At 42.3% G+C, this 14,105-nt stretch overlaps 1 protein-coding gene across 24 annotated transcripts in view; it reads right to left on the reverse strand.

Moving 5' to 3' along the window:
- Positions 1 to 14,105, reverse strand: part of NPRL3 (NPR3 like, GATOR1 complex subunit) — a 101,697-nt gene that overhangs the window by 29,759 nt on the left and 57,833 nt on the right. For all 24 annotated transcript variants that reach the window (XM_037911148.2, XM_037911151.2, XM_043524420.1 and 21 more), the window contains one exon: positions 7,159 to 7,288. In XM_037911148.2, coding sequence (XP_037767076.1) covers positions 7,159 to 7,288 — 130 coding nt within the window. The remainder of the gene's footprint in view (positions 1 to 7,158; positions 7,289 to 14,105) is intronic.

Raw genomic sequence — 14,105 nt, forward strand, 5'->3', positions numbered from 1 at the left:
GTACCTCTTTTCACCATGTTTATGGGGTTTCTTCACCTAAGGGGCCCTTGCTCATCCATTAGGCACTTTTGAACTGTATTCCATCAAAAGATGTTCCAACAGTCACACACTCTGTTCATGTACTTTAGGTCCTTTGTGGGTATGCCTCCCTTTACTGCTTCCAGGATCTGTTTGCATCTAATACAGCTTTTTGATCAATTCCCCTTTTCACCAATTATTTCCTTTCATTTTTTCCTCGATACTCACTCTCTGGTAAATCTGTATATTCTCCCCCCCGTCCCTCCTCCTTCTCTAACAGGATCTGGTCACATACCAAGGTCTATTTTTTCCTGCATGTCCTGACCTGAAATCTTTCCTATTTTCTTTTTCCTCCTCACTTCCCAGTCCCATACTTTTATTCTCCTCTCTTTTATTTTATCACCTTACCTCCGACCCAGGCCCCCATTTATCCTCGAGCTCAGCATCTCAATTCTTCTCTGCCTCTAACAGCTTTTTCCAGCTGCCCCTTTGGGTGGATTCCAAGCCCCCTCCCTTTTCCTCTCCTTGGCAATCTGTCTCTTTCCCAGGACAGCATTCTGTGCTGCTGCATCACATCTGCAGCAGGTGCTCGTGCCAGGGTGAAGATTACTACACAAGCAGTTTCAGAAACGAGGCCTGGCTGGGATTTTGGTACTGAGCTCTGCAGACAGTTCATTTGAACATGACCATTATGAACTTCCTGCCTCATTCTCCATCAAGTGAGCATCTCTTTGCTTTGGAGAGGAAATGGACATTCCAGATAGAGCTATCTCAGAGGTGCACTCCTCCCTACCACTTTTCCTGATCTAGATCCAAAACTCATTGCTTTCCTCTGAGCCATGGGAGTCTCTTAATCTTCACATCTGGTTTCAAAACTTTACCAATCAGATGGCCTCGTTCCTGATGCCAGAAAGAGCTTGGACAGCTGAGCAGGCAATGGCATGCTTAGCCATGGGGGACTGCTCATAAAGCTTAGTCATCAGCTGGTGCTATAGGGAGTTATGTCCAGCCTTCTTCGGCTGAAGAAATGGGGCCATGCAGCAAATACAAGGATGAAACATTTTGCTTTCTTTTAATCTATGATTAAGTCTAAATTTTAACCCCATTCTCATGGCTCCTTCACTCCACTCTCCTCATCCCTGCCTCCAATCTGCCTCCTCATCCCCACCCCCATCCCTGCCTCCTTCCAGTCTGTTATCTGGTATGCAACAACATTTACATTGTTTCCACTAGTAAATTTCAACACCCCTTTCCCTTCTCTCCATCTCTATGACGCCATTTCCCATCACTGCTGTAGGCCAAGCTCCAGATCCAGCTGCGCAGCGTAGTGTACAGTTGTGTGACACTCTGTATGCAAGAAGCTGGTAACAATACAGGGCATTGTATTTATTGACAAATAAGCACACAACAGACATTTTGGTTCTGAAAAACAAAGACTTTATGCATTACCCCATCTGGAGACAATACAGAACACAGCGCACTGAACTCTGCAAGGGCAAAACTAAGTCCTTCAATATTCTTTGCCTTCCTGGAAACAGTGACCATTTATAAAATTCTTTATTTAACACACTGATTTTTAGAAGCCTGTTTCCTGTGATCAGATCCCCAGAGTGGTTTTTTTTCCATGAAAAAGGAAAAGGAAAATGTCAAGAAAACTGGGAACAGCTAGGTGCTGGGACAAAGGGGACAAGGAAGGTTCAATTCTGGTTTGGTTATATATATATATATATATATATTTTTTTTTCTGGTTTTAATTAAAAATATAGCCACTGGAGCACATTGTCTCTCCTCACTCCAGTCTGGGATTAGAGTAATTTAACCTGACACACACACTCAAGGATTACATTTGAAAAAATAGAATAGCTACTGGGGAAGCTTTCAGTTCAAAAGCGAAGGAAAGAGGATAGCATACAGTACACCCTCACTATAACGCCCTTCATTATAACGAACCTTCAGCTATAACGAACATAGTCCCTGTATCTCAACTACAGTACAGTAATTTTTTTTAAAAAATGAAAGTTGCACATACATGAACAGTTTTTATCCAGCTCTGCCACTCCACCACATGGCTGGCAGCTCCACCGCCTGTTCATTTTCATTGTCCTTTCACTATAATGAACTCCTGCCTATAAGAAACAAAAGGCTTGGGTCCCAGCAAGTTCATTATAGTGAGGGTGTACTGCATTTATATTGGCAAAAATAAATGGTTGTTTGAGCAGGCTCATTTAATTGGACTGACATTCACTACACTATGGCAAAAAAACAAAACCACCATTAAAACATTTCCTTATTTTAGACCTATCAGATACTTTAGGTCTCTGCTATCACTGTAAATCAAATCAATGCGTTACTCTAGAACTTATCAACATTCCAATCATCAGGTGACAGGCTTAGCTTTGGACTTTTACTTCAGTTGATGGAACAACACTCACCCAATATTTCTCTTTGAAGTCTTGCAAGCACTATTTTTAAATCCAGCACACAGCAAACATGCATTTTATATTTACTATAACTGACTATATCTGCATATAAATGGTACTTCCACACCCTCTACAACAAAAGCTGCCCTGGATTCACCACATAATGACTTCCAGATGCACTGTAGATCTGACTGAGTCCTATTTGTGCTATTCTCTCAAACACATGCAGCCCCCTCCAATTCCTATTCCCTCACATGCTCATTTTCCACTGCACTATTGTACAATCCATAATTAATTCAGTTCATCTGCAAAATGGAGGCTTCACCTAGCAACCACTGTTAAAAAAAAAAACAAACGAACAATAAAAAATTAAAAGCATCTTTTGTTCAGTGAGAAACAGCAAGCCATCCCCAGTTACACCCAGCACCTTTTTCAGAGCCAAGCTGGTGCTATCCTGGAAAAATCAAATAACTAAGAGTAATGGAAATGTGAATTATTAAAAATACCTACTATAGTGGAGGAGGCCAATGACAACATGTCTACGGGGGAGGTTTTTACCCAGATTCCCACTTGCCTGGGCATGGGGAGAAATCTCCCTCAAGGACTTGTTATTCAGGGTTGTCCATTTATGGGGAGTTTACACCTCCCTCTGACACAGCTGGTTCAGACACTTTGAAGTATGGGGGCCCCACATTCCTCTCCCCTCATTTTGGAAATAGCCAGATGTAGGAAATTAAGATATGGGACAGCAATAGCCCTCATTGGGAAGCACATTCAAGTATTCCAGCAAGAACCAGTTTTCATATGACTGGAATATGAGCCTTTGAAAATTCATACTGTGTACGGATACATAGATGAGACAGTGGTGTAGGGAACAGGGATTTAAGTTTATTAGGAACTGGGGAACTTTTGGGGACAGGAGGAGTCTATACAGGAAGGCTGGGCTCCACCTAAACCAAAACAGAACCAGACTGCTGGTATGTAAAATTAAAAAGGTTGTAGAAGTGTTGTTAAACTAAGGGCTGGGGGGATAGCTGACAGGTGCAGAAGAGCACATGGTTCAGACAGAGAAATGCGTTAGGAGAGGATCTATTAAGGGGGATTCTGTATACCATACTAAGGAGGAGAAGATGGAAGTTGATAAAGTACAGGTAGGAACTGAAGAGAAACAGTCCAATGAAAAAAAGGAGTCTAATTCAATTACAGCACATAATGGCAGACAGCTAAAAAGTGGCAAATTTTAAAACTGCTTGTATACAAATGTTAGAAGTCTAAATATTAAGATGTGTGAACTTAAGTGCCTGATATTAAATCAGGATATTGATATAACAGGTATCACAGAATCTTGGTGGAACGATGATAATCAATGGGACATGGTAGTATCAGGGTACAAAATATGTAGGAATGACTGAGTTGGTTGTTCTGGGGGGGGGGGGGGGGGGGGGGGGGGGGGGAGTGGCACCAGATATGAAAGAAAACAAAGTGTCAGAGTAAAAATAGTAAATGGCTCAAACTGTACCACAGAATCTCTATGGATAGAAATTCCATGCTTCAATAATAAGAATATTCCACACCTGACTAGGATGGTGATGGTGATTATGAAATGCTCAGGGAGATCAGAAAGGCTAAAAAAAGAAAACTCAATAATAATGGGGGATTTCAAATAGCCTCATATTGACTGGGTACATGCCACCTCAGAACAGGATGCAGAGATACATTTTCTTGACATCTTAAATGACTGCTTCTTGGAGCAGCTAGTCCTGGAACCCACAAGGAGAGAGACAATGCTTTATTTACTCCTAAGTAGAGCACAGGATCTGGTCCAAGAGATGAATATAGCTGAACCACTTGGTAATACTGACCTTAATATGAGGAGAAGCTAAATGAATATTTGCATCGGTCTTCACTGCAGAGAATGTGAGGGCAATTCCCACACCTGAGCCACTCTTTTTAGGTGACAAATCTGAGGAACTATCCCAAATGGAGGTGTCAGTGGAGGTGGTTTTGGAACAAATTGATACATTAAACAGTAATAAGTCACCAGTACCACATGGTATTCACCAAAGAGTTCTGAAGGAACTCAAATATGAAATTGCACTACTAACTGTGGTATGTAACCCTATGTAACCCACCACTTAAATCAACCTCTGTACCAGATGACTGGAGGATAGCGCAAATAGGACATTAACTTCTTTAAAAGGCTCCAGAGGGAATCATGGCAATTACAGGCCAGTAAGCCTAACTTCAGTACCAGACAAATTGGTTGAAAACGGAATGTATAACAATGGGGTTTATGTTATAACGTATTGTATTATCTAATTCAAAATTCTTTTATTTCATAAATGTAAAATGTTATCTATAAAGTGAGTTTAAGAAAGATAATAGTTGATATACAGTGGATAATAATCGTTCAAAGTAGTTTATGATATAAGCTTTAGTAGAAACAACTAACTGATTTACTTGTGATTATTTCCCACTTAATTGATTTATACTTTACCCCGAACTGATTGAGAACAAACATAATTTGGCCTTTAGATTGCCTCTGCCACTCCTTATTGCTCTGATTCATGACACCGCTCCATTGGGCGCATGACAAGTATACCTTATTAGTGAAATCATTTGCAGTCAAAGATGGTTTCATCTTGCATATGCTCAATGGGCAAAGTTAAGGCTGACTATGCAAATTTAGTTTGGCATTTTTTGATTTGTAAGAAGTTAACTAAACAACCTTAAGGTTCTCTTATTAACTTAATGTCTTTTTTATTGCTGTAAAATGGTACAAAGCACAGATTTATAAATATAAGTTCCTAACAACATATAACATGAGGCTTTTGCATATACAAACAGAAACAAGGAATCCCTACCAACTCAGAGATAAGAATAGTGTCTGAAGTTACAGTAGCTAGGAAAAAATTACAAGGGATACTAGTCCTCAATTTTCAGGACAAAACGGTCACCAAGTAGAATGAGGAAGAACCTTCATCAACGATATAACATTTCACAGATAGAGAGGGGGTGAGTGTGTGTGTGTCTCTAAGATCACTCTTTACACACACAGTATATTTGTGTATTGGTGCACTTTGAGCACTACCTCACTCAAATCATAATCAGAATAAGTTCTTCTCTTGCAATCTGACTGGCTACACTGCTGGATGTTACTCTCCTATAAATATGGATAGGGGCCAATGCTGATGTCATGAATGCAGCAGAGGCCATGTCTACACCACCACTTATGTTGGCAAAATTTATATCATTTCAGACGTGTAACAAAACCACACTCATGAGCAATATAAGTTTCGCTGGCATAAGAGGTAGTGTTCACAGTGCTATGTTGGTGAAAGAGCTTCTCTTGCCGACATAGCTACCGCCACTCGTTGAGAGTGATTTATTTATGTCAATGGGAAAGCTCTGTGCCACTGTAAAGTCTCTAGTGTAGACACAATCACAAAAGTAGGGGGACGAGGGAAAATGCAAAAAGAACCCATTTAGAAAAGTTTTTGCCCAAGTTCAGTTTATAATAGCAACAATTACGTCAGCCTAAGGCATTTTCATAGGGCTGGTGGTCTGAGGCCATTCGCTCTTCCCTTTCCCTTTCTCGCCCTTCCCTTCAGCCTTTCACTAATCCTCAGGAAATTCCCCAAGCCTTAATCACTATTGCTTGAACAAACAGTAAAACACAAATCTGAAAACCTTGATACTATAATATTGTAACACATGCACTTTTGTTGACTACATGCTGAAGTCCACTTCTTGGATTAGCCTTTAAACTCCTTCAGCATCACACAGAAGCCTAAGTAAATACATAGTACAGCTTGCTTTTAAATCCAGATTGCAAGCCTAAAGCAGCTGGAATATATAAAAATAGCTGTTTATCTTTGTGTTTCTGAGGAAGGTACATTCTATGTATATATTATAGATGAAAGATTCATGGGGATCGGGACAATTTTCTATAGAGCAAATAGAATTTTTCAGATTCCAAAGCCAGAAGGAATCACTATGATCAGCTAGTGACCCAGCAGTTCCCTGTTTTAATGGGGTCTCCAGGGCCGGTGTTAGACTTGCTGGGACCAGGGGCCAAAGCCCAAGCCCCACCACCCCAGGCCGAAGCCCGAGCTCCACCACCCAGGGCCAAAGCCAAAGCTCCCCACCTGGGGCTGAAGCCCTCAGGGTTAGGCTTTGACCCCCCGCCCGCAGCAGTGGAGCTTGGGCAGGCTCAGGCTTCGGTCCCCCCTCCTGAGGTCATGTAGCAATTTTTGTTGTCAGAAGGGGGTTGTGGTGCAATGAAGTTTGAGAACCTCTTATTAGTCTAACCTCCTGTATAACACAGGCCCATAGACCTTCCCCTAAATAATACCTGTTTGAACTAGGACTTTTTTTTTTAAATCCAATTTTGATTTTCAATTTTTCCCCTTTTATCTTACTCAGGGTATTTTATAAGATGCAAAGAAGTACGCTCAGCAATTTCATTAAGCAACATGCTTTTCAGCACAGACCCTCAAATGGTTCCAGCTAGACCTGCCTAAGAATTTTTATCATGTGGATGTAAAGTAATTTGAATGCGTGGCTAGGAAGCCCAGTAATTGAAAGATTTTTGAATCCACAAGAGCTCTGAAAGCTCCTCGTTGGACATTCTCGTCCCCATGCTCACATTAAACAGGTCAGTCATGAGGGGTCTGGTGTCTGTCAATCATGAGCTTTCACATGGTCCTCCGTAACTTACCTCCTGTACTGGTGGAGCTAGCGGATTCTTGAACTCTGATAAGGAAACTGGCAAAGAGAACTTGGAAAGCACAGATGGCAAATCATGGCCAGGAAACTGACAGGAAAATTCATCTGCCAAAGGGGAGTAACTATGGAAAAGAGGTACAAGAAGAAATTAGTCTTGCACTGTTGTCTAAACAGAATTTAAATAAACTTACTAATACTCATTCATTGCACAAGACGTGCCAGTTCACAACAAAAATGTTCTTTATGTTCTAGGTAAATAATAAAGAATCCCATTATATATATTTATATATATTTATGATATCTAGTATCCTGATTGAGAAAATAATCATCATAGAATATCAGGGTTGGAAGGGACCTCAGGAGGTCATCTAGTCCAACCCCCTGCTCAAAGCAGGACCAATCCCCAACTAAATCATCCCAGCCAGGGCTTTGTCAAGCCTGACCTTAAAAACCTTTAAGGAAGTAGATTCCACCACCTCCCTAGATAACCCATTCCAGTGCTTCACCACCCTCCTAGTGAAAAAGTTTTTCTTAGTATCCATCCTAAACCGCCCCCACTGCAACTCCTTGTTCTGTCACCTGGTACCACTGAGAACAGTCTTAGATCCATCCTCTTTGGAACCCCCTTTCAGGTACTTGAAAGCAGCTATCAAATCCCCCCTCATTCTTCTCTTCTGCAGACTAAATAATCCCAGTTCCCTCAGCCTCTCCTCGTAAATCATATGCTCCAGCCCCCTAATCATTTTTGTTGCCCTCCACTGGACTCTTTCCAATTTTTCCATGTCCTTCTTGTAGTGTGGGGCCCAAAACTGGACACAGTACTCCAGATGAGGCCTCCCCAATGCCAAATAGAGGGGAATGATCACGTCCATCAATCTGCTGGCAATGCTCCTACTTATACAGCCCAAAATGCTGTTAGTCTTCTTGGCAACAAGGGCACACTGTTGACTCATATCCAGCTTCTTGTCCACTGTAACCCCTAGGTCCTTTTCTGCAGAACTGCTGCCTAGCCACTCTGTCCCTAGTCTGTAGCAGTGCATGGGATTCTCCTGTCCTAAGTGCAGGACTCTGCACTTGTCCTTGTTGAACCTCATCAGATTTCTTTTGGCCCAATTCTCCAATTTGTCTAGGTCCCTCTGTATCCTATCCATACCCTCCAGCATATCTACCACTCCTCCCAGTTTAGCGTCATCTGCAAATTTGCTGAGGGTTCAATCCACGCCATCCTCCAGATCATTAATAAAGATATTGAACAAAACCGGCCCCAGGACCGACCCATGGGGCACTCTGCTTGATACCGGTTGCCAACTAGACATGGAGCCATTGATCACTAACTGTTGAGCCAGACGATCTAGCCAGCTTTCTATCCGCCTTATAGTCCATTTATCCAGCCCATACTTCTTTAGCTTGCTGGCAAGAATACTGTGGGAGACCATATCAAAAGCTTTGCTAAAGTCAGGGAATAATACATCCACTGCTTTCCCTCATCCACAGAGCCAGTTATCTCGTCATAGAAGGCAATTAGGTTAGTCAGGCATGACTTGCCTTTGATGAATCCATGCTGACTGTTCCTTATCACTTTCCTCTCCTCTAAGTGCTTCAGAATTGATTCCTTGAGGACCTGCTCCATGATTTTTCCAGGGACTGAGGTGAGGCTGACTGGCCTGTAGTTCCCCGGATCCTCCTCCTTCCCTTTTTCCAAGATGGGCACTACATTAGCCTTTTTCCAGTCATCTGGGACCTCCCCCGGTTGCCATGAGTTTTCTGCAATAATGGCCAATGACTCTACAATCACATCCGCCAACTCCTTTAGCACCCTCGGATGCAGTGCATCCGGCCCCATGGACTTGTGCTCATCCAGCTTTTCTAAATAGTCCTGAACCACTCCTTTCTCCACAGAGGGCTCCTCCCCAGGCTGTGAATGAACATATTCATCATGGTATTAGCTTTTGCTACAGCAATTTTTTTATTTTTATCACAGACTCTTATTAATTGGATCTATTTTCCCATGGCCCATTATTACAGATTTTTTTTTTTTTTTTTTTTTAAAGATATCAAACAGATGCAAGATCTTCATCTCAATATCCCTAGCTCCTTTGGAAGGACAAATCATCTTCTAAGGGTTTGTCTACACAGTGTAATGTGCACTTCTGGGGGTGGGTTTTCTAAAGCACAGTGGCGTGCTGCACATTAATTAGTCCATTTAGACCCTGCTGGTGCACACTTAAGGTTGGTCTACACTTAGAGCTGGGGATGTGAGTTAGTAGTGCAGTCACAGTAGCAAGGGCAGTGGCTTGAGCTAGCTGCCCAAGTACATACCCATGGAATCTGTGTGGGTTTGTCCTGGAGGGGAGCTAGCCCCTCCTACTGCTAGCTGCCGTACCCTGGCTACACTACTATTTTTAGCATGCTAGCTCGATAAGATCTAGCACGAGTACATCTCCTCGAGGTAGGAATCACAACCCGAACTCCAAGTATAGGCATACTCTAAAGGTTCCCCACTGCGCTCTAATGTAATTCTGTTTCAAACAGCACTATGTTAAAGAACACTAGACCCTGTTGGTGTGCACTAAAGATACCCTACACAGACCAATTTATGTGCAACACATTAGTGCACTTTAGACCCCGCCTCCCCATAAGTGCACATTACCACATAGTATAGACAAATCACACTCTGCTTCAGCACAAACTTCTACTGTTTGCCTAATCTAGACAAACCCTTACATGTGCTAAGAGGTCAAGATCAGGTTGGGGTCAGCTAACAGACTACATCTATTGCCTAAACACAGGTTAACACCTTTTACCTTGACTTAGCTGGCTGAGGTAAATTTTAGGCTCCTCCCTAGGCTTGACTTAAATCTGTTCTTCCACATTGCTCAGGACACAGGCTCACAACTTACACAATTAGAAACATACAGTTTTCCAGAGGTCGAACAAAGGATTGTCCCCACAAACAGCCCCCCATTTACTTCTATGCTTGACAGAAAAGATGGGCCTTGTGTCGTGCCTGATAAAGTCTGACTCTGCAAAGCAGATGGAGGTGGTAATTCCAGAGTCAAGGACCCCCAGCTGAGAACTCCCAGAGACCAGGACTATCACAAATAAGTTTCGGGATTGCTAGCTCCATATCCCCAAATGAACTCAACTGCTGTGACAAGGTGGGTGAGGGAATAACTTTTATTGGACCAACTTTTGTTGGTGGGAGAGACAAGCTTTCAAGCTACACAGAGCTGTTCTACAGGTCTGGGAAAGGTATTCTGAGTGTCACAGCTAAATACAAGGTTGAACAGATAGAGATTATGTGCTATTTATGCTAACCTAAGGGACCATTCAAGGTGAAGTGGCCCATTAACACCTCTGTAGTCATAGGACAAAAAGGAGGGTTAGTTGGTTACAGATTGTTGTAATAAGTCATTAATCCAGTGTCTTTATTAAAGGGAACCCAGGCAGATCCAACATATCTGGCCACAGCACTCTCAATGAAAAAATATGGGACTCTCAAAAATCATCCTGAAGCCACTCACCACACAAAGGGCCAGCTTCCTCAGGACACAACCAACTTCCTCCACAAACTCCACAACATTAACAACTTCCCTCAGAACACCATCTTTGCCACCATGGAAGTCACTTCCCCATACAACAACATTCCTCACAATGAAAGCATAGCTGCCTGCCTCAAATATTTACAAGACAATGGGCAACCCTCCGATATCCACCCCAAACACAAATCTCCAAACTCATCCATTTCATTCTCACCCAGAACAATTTTACGTTCAACAATAAACACTTTGTGCAAACCATGGGAACAGTCCTGGGTATTAGGATGGCTCCCCACTATGCCAACCTCTTCCTGGGCCACCTTGAAGAATTTCTGGACAAACTTTGTACCACAAAACCAGTGATATACCCGAGATATATCTATGACATTTTCAGCCTCTGGACAGACAACTTAAACACCCTCAGATTTTCACCACAACTTCAATAAATTACCACCCATCCATTAAACTCTCTCTGCAACACTCCCTCACTAGCATCAACTTCCTGGACACCATAATCAACTTCAGCAATGGAACACCACAGACAACTATATATAAGAAACCCACAGATCACCACACTTACATTCACAGATCCAGTAACCACCCCAAACACACCAAGAAATCTGTTATCTACAGCCAGGCATTCAGATACCACAGAATATACTCTGAAGAGAAAATCTGGGATGTATATTTTAAAAACATGCAAAGCTAAACAAGGACACTCCACCAAAGAAGTAAATGTATTCATGGAACAGGCCGCCCAAATACCCGGAGAGAACCAGCTTCAACACAGAAATAAAACTCTGTCTGACCTTATACCCCTAATTGTCACCTACCACCCCACACTGGAACCCATACGAGAGATCATCAAACAGGTAAAACACATACTTGATGGGGACCCTATCCTGAAGAAATCTTTCCTTAATCCCTTCTTCTGGCTTCAAACAAACCTCCCAAACTCTTCAAGAGCACCATCAAAAGCAAGCTTCCTACAGACCAGGCCACACTACCTCAAAGTGGCACCAGATCCTGCCAGAAAAACAGATGCAAAATCCGCAGACATATGTCCTCCACTACGATGATCAATACACCTCCCACCCCCCTCCACACACACACACCCCTTTCAAGATCCATGGGATGCCAATCACAACATGTGGTGTACCTCATCCAGGGCACTAAATACCCCAACAACAACTATGTGGGTGAAACCATACAATCACTATGCTCTTGGATGAACTAATGCAGGAAAACTGTAAAAGAGAAAAACACCACATCGCCTGTGGGTGAACAATTTTCACAAAGTGATCACTCTATGTCTGACCTATCAGTCCTCATCCTCAAAGAAAACCTGTTCACCATTTTCAAGAGATGAGCCTGGGAGCTTAAAATCACAACTTTGCTATACACTAAAAATCATGGTCTTAATAAAGACACTGGATTTATGGATTATTACAATGTGTAACCCACTAACCCCACTTTTTATTCTATGACTACAGGGATGTTAACAGGCCACTTCACCTTGAATGGTCCCTTAGAATATGTGCTAACTAATTATGCTAAATTATCTGCTGAACTTGTAATTAGCTATGACACTGAGTCCCTTTCCCAGGCTTGAGGAAGAGCTCTGTATAGTTCAAAATCTTGTCTCTCTCACCAACAGAAGTTGGTCCAATAAAAGATATTACCTCATCCACCTTGTCTTTCTAATATCCTGGGACCAACACAGCTACAACTCAACTGCTGCGGCAGATCCCAGGGTGAGGAGAATCGTTCAGAGAACCAGCAACTAGGTCAGGTTGTGAATCAATGTCAGAACCTTGAATTGTACTCAGAAAAGAATAGGAAACCAGAACAACTATTGAAGAACAGGTGTAATAGGTTTCCATGGACTAAATTTACTAGTCCAAAAGCCAATACCAATGGTACCTGTCACTTCAAAGTAGTTTGTGTGTAGATTATACATGTACATTACACATTACAGGTTTCAAAGTGGCAGCCGTGTTAGTCTGTATTCGCAAAAAGAAAAGGAGGACTTGTGGCACCTTAAGAGACTAACAAATTTATTTGAGCATAAGCTTTCGTGAGCATCCGATGAAGTGGGCTGTAGCTCACAAAAGCTTATGCTCAAATAAATTTGTTAGTCTCTAAGGTGCCACAAGTCCTCCTGTTCTTATTACACATTACAGTAATCCAAAGCAGATGTGACAGCCACCAGTGCATAAAGGTGCTCATGGGCTCAATACCACCTGAAGTTCCAGAACTAATCTAGAATTTGGGACTCTCAAAAATCATCCCAGCTGCAAGTTCAGTGGGGAAAAGGTGGACAACTTTTCAACAGTGGAGCAGGAGTTACTCAACACACCCTCAACATCCTTCCCCCACCTCACTACCATCTCTGTCTGGCACAGGCTGAGCTTTATATGCAGCTCATATTTATCCAAGCCCCAGTCTTGATTAGAAGCCACAGTTAGCACTAGGATTAATGACAATGAAAATAGTGACTGTAATGGACCCCGCCATGTTGCTACTGTTTATGCTTTTGAGTTACCTGTTACTGAAACATCACATGCCAAGCACACAGCCTATCACATGCCTATCAAAAGCAGCTACCACACAGAACTTACTGAGATGTTTGTCTTGCTTTGAGTATTTCCATATTGCTTAGAATCATAGAGTTTAAGGCCAGAAGGGACCACCAGATTATCTAGTCTGACTTCTTGTATATCACAGGCCATCAACACCACCCAGCACCTGCACGGCGCACGCCAAACCCATCAAGTGAAATTAGACCAAAGTATTACAGCCCACAGGAGACTAAACAATTATGTGCTACATGCAGAGAATAGGAAAGACCAAGGTATGACGTTGCACTCCATATGTTTATGGAAATATGCTCATGAGTGTAAATGTAACTGGAATATGCTTTATGCAAAAGGTCTCTTGTAAGGCATCATTACAAAGTTTATAATCTACTGAGTGTGTTCATCCCATTTGTATAAATGTATCATTCTTGTTTCTGAAACTCGAAATATGAAGTATTTGTCTTCTTCCGAAGACCTATTGTAATTATGCAAAGTGTGGGCCACTATTGGTGGCTTGGAATCTTGATGGCTCCCACTAACTAGGATAATTGGTTGTGAATGGCTCTGTTTATCTGCAAGCCTTCCTGTGTACCTGACATGGGTAATGAAGAATGAGGTCTCACAGGGCATGTAACCATGTCACATGATACTGGAATCCATCTTAAACCTGGTGCTTTTCCATTTAGAAGGAGGGGTGGGGACCCAGAGACACAAAAGATTCCCGCCTTGTACCAAACCTATAAAAAGGGGTTGGAACATAACAAAGGGGGATGCCAGTCATGAGAAATCCCCTAGTTACCACCTGAGCTGGAACTAACAAG

Source organism: Chelonia mydas, chromosome 10 (assembly GCF_015237465.2).
Source record: "Chelonia mydas isolate rCheMyd1 chromosome 10, rCheMyd1.pri.v2, whole genome shotgun sequence".
Classification (NCBI taxonomy): Eukaryota; Metazoa; Chordata; order Testudines; family Cheloniidae; genus Chelonia; species Chelonia mydas.